The sequence below is a fragment of the Lepisosteus oculatus genome, chromosome 6, assembly GCF_040954835.1.
Source record: "Lepisosteus oculatus isolate fLepOcu1 chromosome 6, fLepOcu1.hap2, whole genome shotgun sequence".
NCBI classification, from domain to species: Eukaryota; Metazoa; Chordata; class Actinopteri; order Semionotiformes; family Lepisosteidae; genus Lepisosteus; species Lepisosteus oculatus.
The window spans coordinates 51,411,579-51,435,926 of NC_090701.1; the positions used below are offsets into that span (position 1 = coordinate 51,411,579).

The window sequence follows — 24,348 nt, forward strand, 5'->3', positions numbered from 1 at the left end:
TGTCAGTCCTCGTTAGTGCAGCCTGTCCTTCGGCGACGGAGACATCCCGGCTGCGCGATTACATTTTGAGCCACCTCGGAGCGCCGCTTCTGTGTGACCAAGTCCCTCCGCAGCGCAGCTAACTTTCTCCGGGCTTTGCAACTGTCACCACCTCGGGGTGCTGTCAGTGTCCGCGGTGTGGCAACGGGGGGACGGACGCCGAACTGCGCATATTTTCCCTTGTTTGAGCCCCAGTCAGCCGCCGCTCGCCCTTCCTCTGCGATGACAGCGCGTCTGTGTTATTTTCGCCGCTACGGATTTTTTTTGTCCATCCCGCCGATTCTCGCGCCCAACCTCCTTCTAGAAAAATGTTTGAATCTGCGCACGCGGCCCCGGATCTGATTGGTCGGAGGCGTGGGCGGTCCCTCGCTCTCGCCGTGCGGCGTGTGACGTATTTTGTTTGGTCGGGAGGGGGTGAGTCCCAATGTGCTCAATGGAGTTGTAGTTTTTACGGATTAGGCTGCAAATAAAATTACTTTTGTTTTTATAATGAAGGGGGGCGCGAGTCCGTCATTTCATTTTTTTTTATGTACCGGAATAATTAAACAAGTAAGCCTACAAATACTTAGAAAATATGACAAATGAAAAAATTCCATAAAGATGTCTGTGAGGACTAAATAAATCATTATTTGATAGGTAGCAAACATACGACGTTGCTAGAACCTGACTTATTTCAAAATACCCTATTTCAAAACGGAGACTTGTTACGTCGGTTTGTAACCATTTGCTTCTATGTAACTATGTAGATTTGCTTTGTCTTAATACCACCATGTATAAGACTTTTAGCCAGTTAAATATGGTTTAAAGGCATACAGAGCACATAGCACATTTGCTTCGGTTTCTTAAAGGTTGAGACGCAAACTGCTCTGTTTTAAAACGGGGGGAATAAAATTCAGAAACGTCTTTGTTTTGCATGCTGGCAAGAAGCAATGCAAATAACACCTGATACCGAATATAACTTAACATTGTATTTTAAAGTGAGAGGAAGAGTCACATTTAACTTTGGAGGTCAGACCCATACTCTGCAGCGGCAGATATGTGGGTTTATAAAGTAAATCTGGATGTTTGGTTTATGAAAAGAAAAAAAGAACCGGTTCAAATGCACAGTTCATTCTTGACACTAATAAATACTGCCCCCTGGTGTTCATTATTTTATAAAGAACTGCCTTCACGTATCATTAATGTGAAAAAAGAAATTAGGGGATAGTGCAAAGGATATATGTCACCATCAAAAAGTCTTATTACCTAAACAGCAATTATTTCTGAAAGGAAGAATCGCTTAAATTTGCGATTTATTATCATTAACACTACTACTTATTTTGCCTACTCAAAATAAGAATAATTCTTTTGAAGTTAGCATTAGGCAAAGGAAAAAAACGACAGGTCCGAACGCAGAGTATTCAGAGTAGTGTATTTCTGAGCATGCAAACGAATATATTTCTATTTTTTTATTTCCCCCGTTTTAAAATAGAAAGAGCAATTAGTGTCTCAGCTTTTCAAATACCGAAGCAAATGTGCTATGTGTTCTATATGTCATCTCTATTTAAACTCATCCATGGTATTTAAAACGGGAAGTTTCAGCAGCATTTTATTCCAAAGTGCTGCTATAAAAATACACCCTTTCTTTGGCCGCCATCGCATCATCCAGCCAAGAGCTACTGTACACATTGGTGGTGGAGGGCAGTCCCCATTACCTGTAAGTGTCCAGCAAAGCGCTATATAAATGTAAAATTAATATTTTTTATTGTTGCTATTTTCCGGGCACACTTCAGTTCAAAGTGCTTGTCAGAATGCACACCCCGTTTAGCAATATAAATAAAGTGCCGTGCAAAAGTATTCAGCCCCCTTAGTCAGTATTTGGCATAAGACACTTTCACTGCCATTCCTGCTGTGAGTCTTTTGGGAAAAGGTTTTATAGGTCTTGCACACTGGGATGGTTCTATTTTAACTTTTTTGGGGGGGTCAAACTCGGTCAAGTTCATTTGAGATCAGTGATAGCAAGGAAATGACTTGAAAAACATCATACCAATATCTAAGATCAGTAAATGCAATTAAAAATATATATATACAGGGGAAACCAGGATTAGCAACCCTGCTTTTACAAAGAGTCCTACAACACTTTAAAGACCAGGTAGTCAGGACCTCAGTTTAAGGGTGTCGTCTCCACCTGCTGCAGTCACCCCATCACCATACTGAGGTACTGCATTGGAAATTCTGGTACAGAGGAAACAGTCCAACTTACTGATCCACCAAGATCGTTCACAGCAGCATCAATGTTTTGCTTCAAGGTCTCCATTTCTAGGAATGACCACACCCAGTCTCACATAACATCCAAGATCTGGGATCAAGCTGGTAATGTCAAATAGCACAGTACAGACACCTACCTTATTGCGTGATCTTCAGATTTCTTGAGCTCTTCTTTTTTCTAGTAAATTTAAAGCACTGGCCTACACACAAAGTGTCTGTTAAGATGTGTAGGTCTGAGATGAGTAACCTGGAGTTAATTAAACACAATGGAACGCCAGAGTGTGAAGCAATTACTTTATTGCACTAAGTTTGAAAAGTCATCACGCATGCTGACAGCAATGTTGTATCCTCGGTAACTTCAATTGTTTTATTAGCAAACAAGGGGAAAAAAACATTTCTGTACAGATCGAAGTATAGTACAATATATACTATTATAATACACTGGCTTACATTACATATAATTAGTACAGCAGTCACAAAGAAACAAACCTCTGGTTTGTTGGAAATTACCAGTGTTGCCCAGACTAGGCAAATTTACTACCTCTTTCCATTTCTTTCATTGAATGGACAACAATATAGACTATATTCTAAAACAGAATCATATATACACTAACACAAGCTATTTATACACATTCTAACAAATTTCCCTCTTACTTTGAAAGTGCTTGGATGTGTTTTCTCTTGTACAACTTGCCCACACCAATTCATTCTCTCCGGCTGTCGAGTTATTGCTCAGCCTCAATGTTAAAAAAAGAGACGGCATCCCACCTTTTAATCCATCATGGAAGTCGAGTTTGGATTTTGCCATCTTTTCACACAGTTGGCACAGATAATGGAGTTCAGTGCATGTAAATCAGATGTAAGGTACTTCCAAGACTACCGACTGCAATCAAAGATACTTCACGTACATCATAATTTGTGAGCCAGGACTTTCACAGAACAAGGTACTTAAAATTATTCTAGCACTTCACACTTCTCAAAATGGTCTCCCTCTTCAACAAACATGGCTGAATTCTCCTTTGGGCTCTCTGCACTGAGTGGGCAGCCTCTTACGAGCTGTCAGGCCCTCTGGTGTGTAGGTCCAGCTCCGATCTGGAGCTTGACAAAATGGTGTTTGGAAGAAGTCAGACCAGTTTCTTAAGGGCCTTGATCAGTTGTGAATTGGGAAGAACCCGTGAAACCCCGCAGGTTTCCAGATTAGCCCAGAAAGAGATTTCCCTCTTCCCGGTCGACATCGTCAAAGCAGAGAGGTCTGTTTGGCCACGTGTGCCATGTCACGTACTTGAGGCCTCCATCACCTTTGAAGCTCACCATTTTCTGCTGGTCAACACGAGGTTTTCCTCTTGATTTAACCAGGAACTTCAGGTCATTTCAATGATTTCGGTGGTGGGGGATGGGAGGCTGCTCATTCTGGCAACTCTCCTCCAACCAATTCAAGAAAGAGGAAATATTTTCAGTGAAATGATGAGGCTCAGATTTAAGAATAAGTCATGAACCAAATTGCTGTGATGATTTTAAATATCTTGCGCTATGCTTTTACTGACCTTTTACTTTTACTTTATGTGACTCGATCTAAAAATATATGTACCACCATTATAAAATACCTTCATTACATTTAGGAACACTGCATTTAGAGGCACCTTTTTGAAAACAAAATCACGTGTGTGTGTGTTTACCATTACAGTTTAAATGTGAGGTTAATTATTCATAGTTTTTTTCTTCAAAAACTATGTGCATGACACAGTACACTGATACAACAGTTAACCTTTTTTGCTTCTAAAGTTAACTGAACTTTAAGGCCACTGAAAATAAAAATGAAGCAGATCTAGAAAAAATGTCAATGTGTTCTGGACAGTAGTGCAAGAAACGAGAGTGGGACAATGTTTTTTTTTTTTTTCATTGCCTGGCCCATCTCTAAAGATGCTTTGGGATCTACAGATAAAAAAGTGATTGTAGAAAATTTAGACCAAAACTGAAGAGAAATGTTACCCCCTAGGTACTTTGGCTGATAACCCTTTTACACTGCAAATGTATTCTACAAAATAAAATACATAAAGACTTTCGCTTAAAATGTGAAAACAACAAATGATGCTGTGAGCAACTAAACAGTTAAATAATGCTGTGATCACATTTCCAATTGTCATTGAATGCCTCTGTGCTACGTGATGAAGTCACAAAGTGTTAATAGAGACCAAAGACCTCTATATCTGTCCTGAATAAAAGCAATTCCGAGTAGCTATATAGGCCTTTTAACTGGGTTGCGTTACCATTAAAATGTTGACGTGCTTTTCATATACCCTGACATCCTCGTCATAGTTTTTAGAATAATTTATCACTGAGAGAACGAGATAAAAAACAGTAAACCTGAGCTGCTGTGTGTTACAAAATAAAAAATAACTGCAGTTTTCCACAGTCTGTAAGTATTCGGATTTATTTCTAGATGCAAGATTCCCTTGGATCCCTTAGGAAATAGCTGGATGGGCTGGATGAGATCCTTAAATCAATCAGCTAAAAAAACAACTAGTAGCTATCACAGGTTGAATGCCCCTTTCCGTCAGTGGCTTGATTGTGGCACGTTATAGCATAAGAAAATACAGTACAATCCAATCAGTAAATGGAACAACTGCAAATCGAGACCATGCAGGTACATGCCTCCAGATGATGTCTGTAGCTTGACTTCAAGACTAAGATTAAACAGCTAACTTTCAGAAAGCAGACCTGCTGTTTCTGGATACATTTGCACTGTGCCAGAAATACCACCTGATAAAGGCTCACTGGAACTCTCCTTACATTGGTCATTTTTGAGGGGTGAAAGAGAAAAGTTCTAAAATTACTACTTAATGCAACTGTTCCTAATCTTCAATTGTCTTTTTAGGGACATAATAATAGCAAGAATAATATAAGTATTGTGAATGACTGGCATCGAGAAAATAATGCAGCCATTTTTTGAAATGCTGAAATTACTAGTAAATCTACGCTGAGGCTGAACACAAGTACTCATTTATAATCACTGTAGTCTAGTGCTTTACACAAAAACACTGTTTTCTCATCAACACTTGAGGGTTTGACAACGTGGTGACGTTAGCAAGTACAAAACACGTTACCTTCTAGTTTCACAACAGATTGACTATGGTTCCTTCAGATCTGCATTAACAACACTGGTTCTAAAATGTAAACAAAACAAAAACCTTCAACATTTGCCTGATCTTCGCTTTTATAGTGTTGGAAATGTTTAATTAGTCTGATCGAAAACTCAGCAGTCTGGCTAGAAGAAAATAAAATCACATTCCTTATATTTTTACACATTTCTTACAGGTCATACTTTTGTTTTTCTATCTTTGAAAAATGAGACAAGGGCTTTTTTTTTTATGAATACTGCACCATCACATTTTCCAACAGTTTAGATTTCCAAAGTGCAGATGGTGCCAAACTGCACAAAGCTAATAGTGCAATGCTAGTGCTGTGCGCTTTCTTTAATGAGTATTAATGTTATACCAGCATCAGGTAAGGCAACAGAACTACTGCGTAATGAGCAAAGCCAGTGCATGTATATGGTTTCAATGAGAAAAATCAGACTATTCAAGGTAAAATCACTGGTTATAATATGGTATATAGTGGCAAAATATTCACAATCAGATGAGAAATTTGCATCATCCTTTGAACTAAATTTAGTACTGCTAAGTGCCAGACTATTTTAAGTTGTGCTTGATTACAATGCGGAATATTTTTGATTGTCCATTATGACCACAATCCGTGGTCCTCTCAACCCCTGCTCTATTCATTCTAAATTCTAAGTCTTAAGACTCGGAGATGATGTTTAAAGGAATGAACTCCACATCATGAAACAACACGTACGGAGGAGCGAAGCAGTCTTGTTCGTGTTCGTTCAATTCTTCACAGTGCATGTCCTGTATTACCGAGCTGTGATCGTCACCCTGGGTAGCAGTAAGGCAGAAGCTTTCATACACACTGCCAATCTTAAACTCGCCGTCATGCAGTAAAGAACAAGAGAAAATATGGAAACCCTATGCTTTGATACAACCCGATTGCTTCACTACAACAAGCCCCCAGTAATGCAGCCTAGGCTATGGAGGGGATCGGACTTATGGATCGGCTTCTCTATCCGAAACACACAAGGCTAAAGAAGAGCCTTTCCAATCAGGAGTGATCCATTGGCTCAGTGGCAATGGTCAGCTCGGTGTCCTGGCTGTCCATGTCTTCCAGTTCCTCTGTGGTCGTGCCTTTTCCAGTGGGCTTCCTTGCTGTCACTTCCACCCCGCTGGATGTGCCAAGAGCGGACACGTCCATGCCCGAAGGCTCGTGGTCGCCAATTCCCAGGACGGGCTGCGGCGCCATGGTCCTTGTGCCGTCTGTCCTACTTCCCAAGCTCCCGGCCTCCGCTTTCCTGGGGGCGCGCTCTCCCGGCGCGGGCTCCCCCCCGCCCTGTTCCCGCAAGTGCCTGTCCATCGACGCCTGGATGGAGGACACCATCTCTTGCAGCTTCTTGCGCTGCGCCTCAATCATGCCGGGGTCCAGGTGCCTCCCGTCCTTCATGGTCACGAAGCCCGGCGCCATGCGGACCAGCTCCTTGGCCGCGTCCTCCGAGATGTCGGACAGCTCGGCCCCCGGCTGGGGAGCGCTGCCGCTCAGATCCACCCCGCTGCTGTGCTTCCGCGAGATGGGCCGCTCCCGGGGCTTCTGCTCGGCGGGGGAGCTGCCCGCCGCGCTCCCCAGCGAGTGGCCCTTCCCCTGGAAGGCCGTGACGTGGTGCGACTGGTCCGACTTCTTCCTGACCACCCCTCCGCTGCCCAGCTTCAGCAGCCCGTGGGAGGGGCTGCCCTCTCTGCTGCGCGAGGCGGCCTCCGAGCGCAGCTGGGTCAGCGCCTCCTTCACCAGCTCCTCCACCTCCGGGCCCACCGGGAAGTGGCCCGCCACGTCCACGCACAGCTCCAGCCGGTCCTCGGCCGCGTTGAACACGAAGGTCTTCCCGGGCATGTGGGGCAGCGTGCAGTGCTTGCCGTCCATCAGACCTGCAGGGGGGAGAGACCCACACCCCTGCATCAGCAGCACTCCGGACCCTCCCTCTCGCGCGGAGGGGAGCGTGCCACCTCACAGCCCAGACCAGCCCACACCAGCCCACACCAGCCCACACCAGCCCACACCAGCCCACACCAGCCCACACCAGCCCAGACCAGCCCAGACCAGCCCAGACCAGCCCACACCAGCCCACACCAGCCCACACCAGCCCACACCAGCCCACACCAGCCCACACCAGCCCACACCAGCCCAGACCAGCCCACACCAGCCCAGACCAGCCCACACCAGCCCACACCAGCCCACACCAGCCGGCCACAAGGGACGATGTATAATATCAAAATAACCCACCGCCTGCAACACAACGACGTACACTGTAACAGAGCGAACACAGGACTCCCGCCCTTTAAAAATAACCCCATTTCAGATTTCAATCAAATCACATTTTCTCCTCCATGGCACAGCTGAAGGTGGATCTCACTGAGAGCGTGTGGTACAGTAATGGGGACTGAGATGTACTGCACAGACTGTACAAGCCGTTAAAAGATATGAACTTATATGTATGACTTCCATAAATATAAGTGCAGTGCGGTGGCTCCGTGGCTAAGGATCTGCGCTTGTTGCTAGAAGGTTGACGGTTCGAATCCCACGGCCAGCAGAGGAATCCTACTCTGTTGGGCCCCTGAGCAAGGCCCTTAACCCCAGCTAATTATAAATGGCATTTATGGCCATATAAACGGCTTACCCTGTGCTCTGACCCCAAGCTTCTCTCCCTGTCTGTGTGTCTCAGGAAGAGCAAGATGGGGTATGTGAAAAAGACAAATTCCTAATACAAGAAACTGTACATGGCCAATAAAGTGATCTTATCTTATCATACTTCAAAAAGCTGCACATCTCCTGTAGTTACTTTATTTGTATACTAGTGTCCTGGACACAGCTACACATTAACAGTAGAAGGAAAAGAAAATGTTTAAGTATTAAAGGAAAACGGGCTGAAAGTGTTTGTTTCAGGCAGCTTAACCCGACAGAGGAAAACCTTAAAAAGGGATGGGAGAGATGCTGTGGATGTGTTCTGGCTGCAAATACTGAACCTGATTTAAGTAACAGATTTGTGTGCGGGGATATCCTGCAGACGTCGGTGGATTAAAAAAAATGCTATTAACACCTCAAAATGCAACATCGACATTAAAGAGATGGGAAGGTGCTTCTGAAATTACCCATGTCTTTCTTCATGATGTTGTAGAAGACCCCGCCGTGCTGAAATAAGTGAGGCAGCTTCTTGGCGTAAGACCAGACGTCTTCTCCTGTAAATACACAAACCACGGCAGTAAGTTATTCTGGGGGCCTTTGGAAGGCTCTGGCATGGCAGTCGTGTAGCAGAGAAACCTACAATGTAGATAAAACAGCCACATGGATATTCCACAACCTCACCTCTTCGTATGAACATGAACAGACCTCCATTGCCCAAGCTACAATGTTTAATACCTACAGTAAAGTGCCTTCTTGTTTTCCCCTAAGGGGTTCAAGCAGTGTGCCCCAATGCAAATGACGCTCCCACACCGTGAACACACTGTACATAAAGGCGGTTACACTCCATCCCAACTGGAACACACACTCTACAAACCCTGTCTGTCACTGCTGTGCTTCTCAAACGGTGGGCCACAGAAAGACCTCAGGTGTGCCACAATCCCAGGAGAGATCAGGTTTAATAAGGAGAAGGAGCTTTGTGCAACTCTATCCAGCATTTAAACAAATCTTAAACAGCTGTGTTCTCTAAAAGGAGCTCACATTTCTCTCTGAAATTCTGGTCAAAAAAAGGGACGACAGACATTTTTAATCAAAACTGCAATATATGCTTCAGTGTGAAATAGATATAATATCTTTATTAGGGGCCCATACTTCAAAATAATTTGGTGTACCGCAAAAGGTTTGGAAGTTATAAGTGTGCCATTAACTCACAATCAAATGCTCCACAGAGTTCTGTGACCTTTACATGTTGCTTGGTCAGATCATTCAATATCACAGACTTCAGGGGTTTCATCTGTAGGCAGGTGACCCCCAGATCTATTTGCAGTGCAGATCCAACTGCTGCCATTTCTGAATGTGTTGTGTGTCAGTCTGATCTTGAGATATGGACACAACAGACCTTTCTTGACATACACTGTGACAAGACATCAACATCAGCTTGACAGTACCACAATCAAACCTTTCATCAGTTAGAAAACTGACTTGCTTTTGCTTTGTAATTTGAAGGGCAAATTAAGAATGTAAAAAGGACGTTTCTTCCTCCAGTGTATTACTGCTTGGTTAAAACCCTACATCTAATTATCTTCTGCTGAAATATCGATGCATAGCTTTATTTCACCAGGGTTGGACTATTTTAACACCTTAGGTACTGGTGTACTTCTAAAAGGCCAGGTTTAGTACTGTACAAGTATATCCAAAATCAGGTGACTTATGAGCCAAATAAAAGTACTCTTCCTCAATATCTTACATCCGTCCTCTAGTCCCAGTGAATGTTAGCATGGGCATCAAGGTTCTCCTGCTTACATAAAAGGCACTGAATTATCAAGCTCTAGTGTGTCTTAAGCACATATTGTACAAGTACTGTAATCAGCACATATTGTACAAGTACTGTAATCAGAGACTGTCTGATTCAGATTCTCATCCTGCCAAAAACAAGGCTACAAACAATGATCCAGCAGAATCTCTGCAGCTCTCAATGCTTTAAAAACAGTTTAAAAAGTTTTTCAACAAAGTTAATTATAAAATAATTTTGCTCTTGAATTAACAGGTCAGTTTGCTATTTGTCACCACATTCTTTTTCTTTTGTGCATGATGCATGCACGGTTTTACAGCGCCTTGAGTTTCTTGAAAGCATTCACAGATAAAACCATATAGTTATTGCTATTATTTTTATATTGGATAACATCAAAAATACACACAGGGATTATTCATAGCGTTGTTTTGTTCAAGCAGATCTCTAATGCTAGGAATCAGGACACCAAGCTGTTTACATCTTAAAACAGCAAAATGACTCAGCTCAGTTAGAACAAGTAAAAATTTCCCTGCAGAATGTACACATTCCGCTACTACTACTACTATACAAATAGCCCATACCAACAGAAACTTGAATTGTAGACGCACCTCGGGATATATTCTTTCTAAACATTTTAAACTAAAAAGGAATCATTAACATAACACAATTGTGCTCTAGGTGCATCTCTTGCCTTCTGACTGGGGTGGATGCAGTAATAAAAAGAATGCAGACATCCCGGACAGCTCAGAAAGTGAAGAAATCATTTATTATCATCCACGTGCCTCTCGCCTGTTGTTTATATAGGACGCCTGCGTAGGGATGAGTCACTCTGGTTCTTTGATTTGAACCAGAAGGAATCTTGAGGAGTTGGTGGGAGATTCCAAGAGCTCACTGAGACTTTCACTTTTTCCCTGTTTTGTCTCTTTTCCAGATTTTTGCAACAGCGGCTCACAGCGGCCTGTGTCATGCCAGAACATCACAAGGCCTGCGTGGCACAAAACTCAAGTACAGTCAAGAATTAGGCTGACAGGCCTCCAATTTCGTCATAGCAAATGTCTTAGTTCACATGGACACTATTAGCATTTAGCAAATTTGGATAACTACTACATGTCTGCAACACAGGCTTTACCATGATTACATTTTGAACACTTGTGCAGCATCTATTAAATACAACAAAGACATTTACACCAATGCAATGCAAATTCTATGAAAATACATTCCAGAAATTGACATAAGTCTCTTAATTATATAATAATTATACAGTATCTTAGCAATGAAAAGATTAGACTGAATTTAGCACTGCCATCTGAAGCCCACAGCAAACTGAATACATAAACACATGTATAATAAACCAACATGTTCCTTAGCAACACGTTAACGGTACTGATACTATTTGAATCTCTTTTGTTGGGCTTTATTTATTAGGCCTGTCCACAAGTGTATGGCACAGTCTTTATATATCTTCTTCAGTACAAGTACAGTTTAAGCACTGAAGTTAGGAGACCTTTGAGACATATTACACATCACATTTGACTCACAAAAATAAATAAATAATAAATTGAAAAGTTAGCAGGACTCTTAATAAGCCTACAATCTAAAGAATTCAAAGCATGAAGATCCTCTTATGTTAGGTGTTTCTGGAAAGTAGGTTGGTGTGTCAATTGCATACACTAAGAAGCCCTGTGCTGGAGGAGATAAACTCATTCCAGGCTCTTACTGAGGAGACCTATGGCAATTTACTTGATCTACTGTTCTCCACGCATAATTAAGGGCTTGACAATATTCCAGCTAGACAGATCAAATAATTTCGACTGTTACAGAGGAGTAACACCAGAGACATGTTTCACATCTTGACAATGTCCGAATGCGACTTGAGAAACAGGTGAACATATTGAACAGACTGGGCTTCATCTGCTCTAAGTCATTAATATAATCCTTGACATGATGTCTCTCCATGACAGCACATTCGTCAGCAGGGACATTTTGCTGAGGACTGGAGTGTCTCCTGTAGTAACAGTGAAACAGTGAAAACGCTGTACCCTTGTCTAACTACACGTCCAAGCCAATTTCAATGTGCAAAGTGCACCCATGCAAGATGTGGAACTTTCTATAGCGAAAAACCAGCAACTGTGAATAAATTGTCACAGGAAAAGTGTAGTTTCTTTGAAAATCACTTTAAAAAAAAAAACACTTAACACCGAACAGTTCCTAAAAGACCGATTTAACGCATAATGCATGCGTTGCAATTTATAAATGTCCACAGAATGCAACTGCAGCTGATGCAGTGAGGGAGGGGCGATAATAGAAATACAGCGTTTGAAAGTACCCCGCTGTGACCAAGAGCTCCCTAGAGGTTGGGCACAAATGACCAAGCGCCCTGGCTTGGGATAGGGGCTGCCCTGCTGAACACGCGGGGTGGACTCACCTCCCTTCACTCAATGCTTCCTCTGATGTTAATAATTACTCAAGTAGTGCTTCCCAGCCTGTGGCCCATGACACTTCTGCAGTGTGTCCGTGGACACGAAAAATGCAAAGGAACAAGTAATAGGTTTATTCCATGCTGAAAAGAGAAGAGAGAAAACACAACGTTTCGGCTGTGAAGCCTTCTTCAGTTGAAAAATGTAATGTTATACTTCTGATTAAACCTAGAAAGCTCAAACTGAACACTTAAGGGTGATATTAAATGTCAACAATAAACTGCAAAGCATAATCCAAAAACTGGGTCAATATTTGGTGATAGTAAATAATTCTACTGTGAAGTAAGAAAAATGTAAGGTGGACTCAGATTTAAGGCCAAAATCCTTAAATTTGGTCCTCGCTCCAACCCAATTTGACTTTTGAAGTCAGCAAAACAGCACCAGCGATCTCACTGGCATCTAAATAAAGCACACTCATGTTCTTGTGCTTGTGTTCTTCACAAACAAATTTACTGAGTCAATGAATTCAGAGAATCTCAAATAATGGAAGATGGTCTTTTCTCGTGTTACATTTCCACACATGTGGATGAAGAAGTGCATAAGCACAACTACGGCACCAGCGTGTGACGGTCTCCCGCAACATGTCTGGAAGTTGAAAAGGCCTTCGTACAACTCCTCTTCGATTTCCAGAAGGCTGGGGACTGCTGGACCAAAAGATTCCGAGTTCACACAGCACATATGGTCGGAGAAACCCTGGCACAAGGCCAGTGGGGCAAGCAGCACTTAAAAGAGGGAGAAAGAAGCAATTGCAGAAGTCCACAAGCTGGATTTGTCTGCCCAGATGACTTTCCGGATGCTGACCGAAATGACCAACATAAACAACACGAAAGCACTGCTCTTCTTGCAACAGACCAGGCCTAATACCACTTGAAATATGGTGAGAGCCGATGAAATTGAATAAATCTGCTGCAGATGTAATTACACACTTTCGCTCTCATGCATCCCAGGAATGTGGGCTCTGCAGTCTTTGCCACTTTCTACAGAGAGCTGTTTCGGCACTGTGCTGCAGAAAAGTGGCTCAAACCCACATGGCTGATATGGTGAATGTCTGCTTTCTTACCTCCGTTGTCAGGGAACCAACGAGGGAAAATGCATCACTGACCCGATCTTTTCAAGTGATCCAGAGAGAGTGAAAAACGTGGAGGTGAAAGAAGCATTAGGAACCCGTAACCACAACATGATTGGTTTCTAATATATGAGACTGTTTCTAATATATGTTAATAAAGGCAGATTGTAAGGAAATGAGATGAGCCTAAGAAAAAATAGATTGGGTACACCAGAAAAATCGGTCAAAAAATAACTTTGTGCAGCCAGAGGCACAAGAAAATCCAAAGCTTACCATATCACAGCCTAGATAAAACTGGCTTAAACAGTTTAAAATATCACTAAAGAGCAAGTACAAAAAATAGTTCATAGGGAATAGAGATTGCATCAGGATGGGACAGAGCACAGAGAACAAACAGGTCAGTAAAGCTAACAGAAGAGCAGAGAGCTGTGGAAGGCTAAATCCTAAGAATTTTTCACAATTACAACAGTAACTTGTCAGAAAGGGAAGAGGGTGAATGTTTTAGGGATACAAAGGGACACCTTACAGAGGATACGCAGGGAAAGTTGTACACCATCTCGGCACATGAGAGCACAAGATGTTAAAGAGACTTAGAAAAATTCAGAAAAAAAGAGTCTTCACTTATCCATGTGCTTTCCAGGAAATGAAGGTAGTTATTCATAAACTACGCACAAGGGTATTTCACATGGCTCTTAGGGCATGGGATGTCCCTACTGCATAAAAAAAAACAAATGTAAAACCCATTCTTAAATAAATGGTGGGTGGATGGATGGATAAGGGGAGTGATGAGGTTCAGTTTGGGGGACAGGGGAGCAATAAAAAAGCCAACAATATGCTTGGCTATACTCCGAGTACAGAATTTAAACCAAAGGAAGTCCTGTTATACAATACATTAGCGAGATCTCTCTCAGGTCTACTGTATTTAGTTTTGGTCATCGCACTACAAGGGACAGCTGCTCTAGAGAATGTATGACAAGGAGCAATCAGATTTATTCCTGGATTGAAGAGAAGATTGTATTTAGGCAGAATAAAGCAACTGAATATTTGAGTTTGGAACAGATAAGACTAGAAGTTTGGAAACAATTTCCAGGACATGCGATTCAAAACAACTCCACAGGATCCTTTAAGAAAGGAGCAGATCAAATTCACAGAATTCGCAACCAAATGAATAAGCTGCCATTCCTGTTTGCAAGCTGACCGATGTTACCTGCTTAGGACTAAAACTGTTGGTGCATTTCACAATAAAATACAAGAAGACAGCACAGTCTTTAGCATGGGTTTTTAGTTGTGAAATATCCAGTTCTTTAGAATGACGTTTTAAGGATTTGGGATGCTGTTTAATCATGTTTTTGTTAAACACGGAGCAGTACAACGTGCTACTTTACAGTACTTGATTGTGATACATCTGCACTGCATTAAGAGCTCTGCAACATGCACAGAACATCATTTGGGATTTAACAGATTGAAATGTACCTCCTGCTTTAGAGTGCGCCAGTCCCTACACCCACAGGACCTTTGCGCTAGCATTCTATCTGGTTGAAAATTCCATCACTGCTTAGAAGAACATCTAGCAAAATATAAACACACATTCACCGGTGTGCAAGCGTGGTGACGTGTCCGAAACTTTCCAGGTGAGATGAGAAGGTGGAAGAAGCCAGAGCTACAGCCACATATTTAAATGCTGTTTCAAGGCTAGCTGGATTTGATGGAAACCTATGTAAATGTACCAAGCTTGGAATTTGATGGGAAGTGTACATTTTTCATCAAATCCAGCTGGGGGCGGTGCGTTGGCTCTGTGGCGAAGGAAGGTTGCAGGTTCGTATCCCGCGGCCGGCAGAGGAATCCTACTCCGTTGGGCCCCTGAGCAAGGCCCTTAACCCCAACTGCTCCAGGGGCGTCGTATAAATAGCTGACCCTGCGCTCTGACCCCCAGGTTCTCTCCCTGTCTGTGTGTCTCATGGAGAGCAAGTTGGAGTATACAAAAAGATAAATTCATAATACAAGAAACTGTATATGGCCAATAAAGTGATCTTATTTCAGAATGTGCTTTTACACTTCCAGTCAAATTCCAAACTTGGTGCATTTACTTAAGTTTCCAACAAGTCTCCACGTGGCAACTGCAGAGCAGATAATGGACACAAAGAAGAAGGAAACACCAAGCAGGAGAAGGCTTTGCATTTTAGACTATGATATATCGCAACAGTGGTTGCGATAAATAAAAGGTATATTTGTCGATTATCGTCTTTGCACTCCAATGTTATTTGCATTCTTTCTCAACGAAGATGAAGTTGAAGGGTAAATGCAAAGGAGTAAAAAAATATTTTTCTGTTTTTGTCAGACACTATTTTCTGTCTTCGTGCCACACTGTACGTTATTATCCAAACCGTTTGTCTTTCTAAACGGGACTGGATGTGGATCGTTCTTCCTAATAGACAGCACCTTTATGATAGGACAATTTTTCACTACTTTAATTTGCAAGTAAAAACATGAGCAGACACTGTACGATGCACATAAACAATACCTAAATAGCTTGCTAGAGAAATACTAATTTGTGTACTGCTTGTAGCCTTTTGTGTACTTTGCTTTTATTCTTTTGACAGTTTTTAAAAATTAATTAAGCACCGTCATGGCAAAATATTTTCTGTGCATTTTGTGGTACATAAATGAAGGCAAAAGAAAATAAATTTTCATAGTAAAATACGTTACTGATTAACTAAAATCATCCCACACACTAAAATAATGATTTTTCACTTAATGCTGTTAACGACATAAATAATTTGAGAAACAGTTTACCACATGACACTCATGACACCTGTTACGTAAACATGTTTTTGTTAGAACGGATCATTTTCACAGCCTGCTGAGGCACTCATAACTAACAGGAAATTACTGCTAAATCGAATACAAAAAGGCTTCTTCTAAGGAGCTGAAGGCCCAATACAACCTGGCAACGAACCGTATATTGTAAAGACACAGAAAGAATACATAGTTCTGATTTGAAGGAATGTTCCAGGATTTGTTCATCCATGATCCACCTGGGAGATGAAACATGGAGACAGATCACAGTACTCGTCACTGGGATGAGGAAAAGGTGAAAGCATCTCAATATTTTTTGAGCCACAATAGTGTCTGCTGCTGATTTAACAAGGAGAAAACAAAATGCCGGCCTGTTTTTAGTTATTATGATCTCTTTTAGCAACAATGTTCCACAAAACCAATCTGAGGGCAATTTTAAGCCATTTGTGTTCGGGAAACATTGATAAGTACACAGCATTTTTCCAAATTAGTTCTGAATTTCTCTCTCGCTCTCCAGAGGCTTGTGCCTTAATTCCACATAATGATCCAGCCCCCACTGCTGTGTATGTGAAACCTCTGGATGCTCCGATGTTAAAGACAAAGCACAAAGCTCAGCAGTCTGTGTGAGCCTGTACACAAAGCTGGGAGCATTACATAAAAAAGCCTTTGTTAAATCAGGTGTCCCCAGTGCTGATCCTGGAGGACCGGAGTGTCTACGCGTTTTCAGGCAAGATGGGCACATAGTGACCCGAATCACCTCATCACTGGATGAATTAGACAAGATTACCAGCTTCTCCCAGCTCTTCAGCTCTTCAAGTGCTGCTGATTTGAAGAGACCAGGACAACCTGTAGACACAGCACCTAACAATCCCCCCACAAGAAACGACAGCAAAAATTATTTTATCATTCTAAATCATTAATGATTGGCTTCTGGTGTTCTCCCCCAGCTTTGTTCACAGTCAAGTAAGAGCGCAGGGAAGGATCAACTGGTTCTTCTCCAGTGCCAGAAAATGGTGTAGAGTTGCAGACCCACAGATCTTTTATAAGACGCCAGCAAAGTGAACAGTCACCAATCTGATTTTCATTCTTGAGCGTTGTCAGAAACATCGTGTGTTCTACTAACCAGATAAAAGCACAAGCAGAGACTACCTGTATAGGACTGGAGACTTCCCTCTATACAAGCAAGGTGTGGTTAAATGAGAACTGCAAACAATCAGAACATAACACAAATTGTCTGAGTAAATCGGGTTTTTGCCAAACTCAAATTAAGTTAAAAAAACACCTGAAGAGATTTTGACATGATCAAGAGACACTGATTCAGGACAAACCTCGCTGATCCTCTGTACTTTGTCCTGTGGCAAATTGTGGACCCCAGAGGACAGTCCTAGTTTCCCATACTCGCTCACAACCATCACTGATCAGATCAATCAGATACACAACTGCTCCTGATTGCCCTGAGACAGAGCAGGAGGAGGCCCAGCATTCACAACCCTCAAAGGCACTGATAAAGCCAATTCACTGGACTTCTTTAGAACCTACGGTTAAAACTGAACCAGGGGACAAAGTGGACACTGGGGGAAAGTGCATTTACAACTGGAAGCAGGAGGATTGCTTCTTACACAAGGGGTAGAGGAATCTGAGAAAGTCACTCGGTCTTGTTGAGAAAAACGACAGCTGGCTTCTTTCAAGAAGCACTTGGACAAGATCCACTGGACCCTTAACTGCTAGCAACCAAAAGATTAAGATGGGCTGAATTATTTTCACTAATAACCATTCTTATAACAACAATATTTTTTGTATCAAATTAATTAATTAATTTTTTGTTAAGAAATTAACTAAAATCAGGTGATCATCAGTTAAATCTCAAATTATGTGTACACAGTAAATTAAAAGCATTTACTGCAGCAGCCTATGTACCTTTCCCAACAGCAAAAGTTATAAAACAAATTATTGCTACTATCGGGATTTCAAGAGAACTTAATAAGATCCGCCTTCGTTGTAATAGCTGACACTAGAAAATAACATCTGTCAATTTTCCAGATGACATTACATGACCATCAACTACAATGAGGAAGCAGCCCATTGGGAGTAATAAAAATGAAAGAGGTAGACAAATGCTTGAACACCTTGTGTCTCTAGTGTGTGGGGGGTGGGGTGAGGACACCCTTACACCCACTCTGAGGACTCAATTGTCTGATTATGTCTCACTCGTATTGGTTTTGTTTTCGAATCGGTGTTTCTCTGTCTCTTCTAGTTATCTTACGATCTATGATGTCACTCCCTGAAGACAGCAGCACACCGAAGGGCAAAACAGAAAGCTAATGAGACAAGCGACACAGAAATGAAACCAAAAGTACATCACTTTTCAAGATGTGCATCAGTGTGTCAGACAAAAGAAAATGTACCAAACTCTTTGCGGTTAGGAAATTTCATCTGCTATCCCTCCAGTTTATCTCATTTCAATCTTCTTTGAAATAAAAACATAATATGAACCACGTCTCATTTACCTTACTCAGTGTTCACGTACTGTTCCTTTAGTACATGGGCAGGATGTAGAATTTTACCTGTTCATTATTCAACATATGGAGAACAATCATTGAAAATATTTGCAGATGTTTCTTTAAAGAACAAAAATAACTGCTTTGTGAAAGACTTGTGTATCTCACACTTACTACCATGCAACTAAAACCCCTCAAACGCAGAATTAGAAAAGGCTCATCACGGGCAGAAAAATCCCCTAAAAGCAGCCAAAGCAAGCAAAACTTAACTTTCCCTTTCTTCCAGCACTTCCTCACCTGCACAGAGATAATTGGAAGGACCTGTCAGCCCTGAACTCACAAAGTATAAGATCCTTTTAAGGATGAGATTGTGGTACATCAGGATGACACAGTTAGATACAGATCTCTACAATGCACATGTTGTGAACCAACTAAAGAGAAGCTCAGCTGGTGCTTCTGATCAGATGGTGGGCTGTAATAACAACAGCGTGCTTCAAGTCCTGTAGTCAGCCAATACACATTCTATGGCGAATGTGTTGATATATCTGAGCACATTAGAAATGTGCTTCTTGCATACCGTGCATATTGTTCAAATGAACTTACTGAAGAATAAATCATTACATCAAACATCCCAGCACTTTTGTTGCCAGCATTAACCAGACGCCGATGAGAATTGAATTGATCAAAGAGGAACTGGCGGCTCTTACCCATTAAAGTTGCCAGGAGGCACAGGGAGGACATCTCCAGGTCAATGTGGTCCTGCAGCTCTCTGGGGGTGGGTCTGCTGGAAGACGCAGGATCCTCGCTCTTGACTGCGTGGGGGGCAGGAGCAGAGGCTGAAGCGGCGGGGGCCGCTGCTTCTTTCTCCTGGGGGTCCCTCACCGCCTCCAGAGTCACCCTGTCCCCGTGCTGCAGGGGCACGGGCTCGTCCTCGCGCCCCGCCCCGGGAGGCAGGAGCTCCTTGGGTGGGAAGCCGTAGCGGATGCACTGCTGGGCGGGGGGCACGGCAAACTCTCGGGCCAGGCTCTCCTGGAGCGCGGCGAAGGTGGTCTCCACCTGGAGCGTCAGCATGGCCTGCCGCCCGTCGGTGGTGGTCACGCGGATCTTCTTCTCCTTGCTGGACTGGGGGGAGGAGGGGGCTTTCGTGGGGGTGGCGGGGGCCGAGGAGGGCCCCTCGCGGACGGGGCCCGGGGAGGCGGGCCTGGCCTGAGCCCTCTGCTCCTGCTTCAGCTTGTCGGTCCTCTTCTTCTGCGCGGCCGAGGCGTTCTCGCTGATGCTCTGCTGCAGGCTGCGCTCCGCCTTGCTCATGTTCAGCTCCTCCTTGTGCAGGGTCTTCGCCTTCTGGCCGGTCAAGATGATTTTGGTCGGCGGCTGCACCTCCACCGCGGCCTGCCCGTCCGCCACCTCCCCCGGCCTCTGATGGGCGTGCGCCGCCCCGTCGACGGCGACCGGGTTGTACTCGTCCGGGTTCTTCTTGGCCGTGTGGTTCAAGATGGTGTTCACCACCTTCTGCACCAGGATCTCGCTCCCGAACTCCCCGGGGAAGTGCTTGGTGACCAGCTTCATGGCCACGTCGAACACGTTGCTGTTCAGGCTGGGCTCGGCCTCGTACTGGAACCAGTACACCGTCTCCCGCACCACCCTGCCGCCCCACTCCAGGGTGATGGGGAAGGCCTCCGGCAGATTGTCGTACTCCTTGCCTTCCCAGAAGTGCTTGAACCCGCAGCCGCACTTGCCGCCCCGGGAGCGGGCGCTGGTCCGGTCCCCGTCCAGGTACACGACGGAGCCGTCGCCCCGCACGCGGCGCACGGAGGTGCCGTGGCACCAGTTGCAGGCGCCCAGGTGGCTCAGCTTGTAGTCGGGCACCAGCGCGTCCCTGTCGGCGTCGTAGGAGCACACGACGTTGTTCAGGGGGAAGCTGTAGTTCTTGTCGGGCCGGAGCTGCCCGTGGGTGGACTTGGCCAGGGTGTAGAGCTTGCCGCCGGGGGCTAACCACTCGGGAGGCACGTGCAGCTCCGACAGGGCGTTGCAGATCAGGCAGCGGTGAAGGCGGTGCTCCGCGACGGCTCTCTTGGCGGCCTCCGTCACCTCCTCGGGCTGCACCCCGATCACGCCGGTCCTCCGATACACATACTGGTGGACGTCGGCCACCAGGGACGGGTGGATCCCGTGCTTGTCCATGAAGACCTCCTCCATGGCGCTCACCAGCCTCATCAGGTACTTGTCCTGCAGGCTCCGGTCTCCTCCAATCACGCAGCTCCCGTCCGACTCCAGGCGGATGTACTTCTTGATGAGCTCCTGCGGGACCCCCCAGGCCTTGGGCAGCAGCTTGGCCGGCAGCCTGGGCAGGGGGGCGTTCTTGATGCCGACGAGGGGGATGTAGTGGTTCCGGCCCGAGCTGCTCCAGGCGATGCAGATGGGCTTGTTGAAGTGGCCGTCCTTCCCCTTGCACTTCTCCTCCGGCACCAGTCCCGGCAGGAAGGTGGCGGAGTAATCCCCGGAGCTCCTCATCCCGCTCAGCGAGTCCAGCAGGACGATGGGGCGGTGCAGCACGTTGGCCAGCCCGAAGATGTGGATGTTGCGCAGCCCGAGCGGGACGCCCTCGGGCGGGACGAACAGGGGGTCGCACTCGTTGATTATGTCCTCCCACTCGGCCGCGTCGATGAAGTCCTGGAAGAGGGCCTTGTAGCGCTCCAGGTTCTGCTTGAAATGCTGCTTCAGGTTTTCCCGCAGAGCGTGCCAGAAGAGCTCCCGGCCCACCAGCGCCCGGGACACGGCGTGGACCAGGCAGTGCCCGTCCCCGTCCACGTGGACCGGAATCAGGCACTCCTTGTTCCGGTTGGCTTTCTTCAGCTCCTCCAGGGTGTCATGCAGGTACACGAGGCTACCGGAGCGATCCCTGCCGTAGCCCACGGTGCTCACGTGCTCCTGCTCAATGAGGAAAGCCCTGTCACCCAAAAGCGAGCAGTCAAACATCTCCCCCTGGTTCATGTCCCGCAACAACTTGGCTTTCCCGGTCTGCTTGTCCATGCCGAACCTCGTCAGGACTGGGGACAGCAACTTGCAGTGGTAGTTGGAGAGCCCCATCACTTTCACTAACTCGGTTCCCTTTTTGGGGGCGCCGGTAACCCCGAGAAGGGCATTTCTTAGCAAGTTGTGAAGCACGACGTCCGGGTCGGTCACTTCTTCCACTTTCAAGAGATTTTTCTGCTCATGACGCTGGCCGCACTCGGTGCACTCAATGCTGACCGAGCCGTAAGCAGGGAAGAAAAGCCTCGCCTGACATTTCGGGTCCGGGCAGGTACCAGACAAAATACGCTTGTCCTTTTTCTTCGACCCCTGCTGCAAAGACATTTTTTAGCGATAAAAGTGTTGTTGTGGGTAGTCTTTTAGTACATCGTTATAGATTACTCACCGGCGATTTATCAATACTGTTTTCACCTCCCGCAGCTGTTATTTTATGACTATTGCAGAACCGAAACAACACGGAAGCGGTTCTTTTTTTTCCACAGACTTTTTCGCCGTCCTGTTGCGGAGAGATACTGACCCGTCCGTGTCGCACTGGTTTTAGGGATTTGTAGTTTGGGATAGCGATGTCTTTGTTGTCGTTTAAAGCCCGATGTTGTTTACCGAACAACGTTACCCAGAATCCCCTGCCAGGAACCCGCAAACTTGCCACTTTACAGGGGTCGACGGGAACTGTAGTTTATTTTGCGACAAATGTCCTCACTTCCAATCGGAAGAGACGCAATGTGCACTACAAATACCAGGTTTCTTTAAATTAGCTCAGGGTTTTGTTTACTAACTTTGTTGCATCAGTGCTCCGGAAACGATCTATCTTGGAGTTGGTGCTATACTGTTTGAAGCAGAAGGGTGGAAGAAGAAATTCTCTTCTATTTTAGGCAAATTTTAAAATGTTTTTGGGCGTCATAGTAGAGTACGTCGAGAGCACGTGTTTTATAAACATTTTGTTCATAGCTTGTAAATTACATTCTGGTTGTAGATAGTGTTCACTGTAAATGATGTTAAGGTAGTATGTGTTTACGTTTGATGTGTTAAACATTTTCAGACATTTTCATTTTAAATTGTGCCTATCTTTGAGAATTATGCTATTTCACTGTTAGAGCGATAAAAGTTATTTTCTTTGGATCACAATTAATTTCAAAGTGAGCTGGTTCATTTCCGAATTATAGCTGATTTTGTTATTTACAGTTCTAATTATTTAAGTTCTAATTCTTTTTAAAAGCTCTTGTAATATGTCCATCGGTTGTATTATTATTGTATTTACCACTGTACCTCAGATTGTTCACGGTTATGCTAAAAGTGTTGCGTCTTAAAACACGTGCCAGTCGGTAAACACTGAACTCGAACGCATCAGATTTCTGAAAATACTGTTTTGGCGATGGTCTTCTGTCTCAGAACTGCTGCTGAAATGTAGCAACGTTCATTACCCAATTCCCATGCCCTTGGTATTCTGCTTAGATAGACCAGCCTCGTCGTCTTACAAAACGGCTTCTTTCCAATTTCATTCCACAAAATGGATATCTTGTCCTCGGAGTTTATCGGAATAAAATCCGGGGAAGGTTGCCCTGGTGGAGTCCTATCTGTGCGTTTGTTCAATAACAGGAAAGAGTGGAGCCGGAAATCAGAATATGAGCGAAGGTAAAAACAATATCACAGCTGTAGACAAACACGGGTGTAGCCATAAGCGCTGCTGGCTCATAGCCCGGGCGTTGGATTGATTCTACCCTGGGGAACCACCTGCGTAACATTTGCATGGTCTACCGATTGCCCCCGTGTGTTTGCACACTGTGCCCCGGGCTGGGCTGGTGTCACTCCAGAGTGTAACCTTGGCACCGCCTGTGTGCTGGGTTGTGTGCACTGGCCATTGAAAACGTATGGATGGAAATACGGGCGCCCAGACCGCTGACGGACAGTTCTAGTATCGTCGTCCTTCCTGATTTTGTCTCGATCTGGTATATTTCATAAACTCATCGCCAAAACATCTGGATTAGCAGTCGTGAAATAAAAAAAAAGTTTAGATTAGGTTTAGATCAATTTCAAGACTGGACAAACACGTGGCAGGCGACATTAAATATAAAAAAAGTATAGAGGATTACATGCAAGTGTCCAAAACATAGATACTAAATGGTAAACGCCTGAAGAGCCTACTTATGGAAGGAAAAAAACTTAGGTGTTTATATTGATGAAAAAAACCTCTTGAGTCTTGAACGGAGAAGACTGCGGGGGGATCTAGTTCCGTGCAAATCCTCCACCAAGGCACCAAGGAAGGAAATGCCGTCGGAATCAACAGTGAAACAAACAACCAGGTGGCACAAGTGGAAACTGTTGTGGCCGTGCTTTTAAAACCGAGAACGGGAGGCGCTTCTTTGCACAAAGGGTGGTGGGAGCGTGGAACAAGCAACCCCAGCCATTCGGCTGAAGTCGATACCATGGCTTCTTTCCAAGAAGGAAGTCACCTGATCCTCAGGTCAATTAGCAGCTCGCTACCAAACGGGCTAACGGACCACATGCCCTCTTTTTAACGGTTCAGTTAAGCTATTTAGGCCTGAGAGAGAATGAAAATCAAGGGCTGCTCCTATGGGCTGGAGTTGCCTACTCCTTGGTTTAGCTTGACAGTGGTCACTGTTA

The 24,348-nt window shown here is 44.5% G+C and overlaps 1 protein-coding gene across 1 annotated transcript; it reads right to left on the reverse strand.

Annotated features, from left to right (window-relative positions):
• Window positions 1-2,566: 2,566 nt before the first annotated feature.
• vcpip1 (valosin containing protein (p97)/p47 complex interacting protein 1) lies at window positions 2,567-22,329 on the reverse strand. Its single transcript, XM_006634000.3, has 3 exons — window positions 19,404-22,329; window positions 8,538-8,624; window positions 2,567-7,316 (listed from the first exon to the last, which is right to left on the reverse strand). The coding sequence occupies exons 1-3, from the start codon at window positions 22,048-22,050 to the stop codon at window positions 6,445-6,447; spliced, it is 3,606 nt and encodes a 1,201-aa protein (XP_006634063.2). The 5' UTR covers window positions 22,051-22,329; the 3' UTR covers window positions 2,567-6,444.
• Window positions 22,330-24,348: the final 2,019 nt, after the last annotated feature.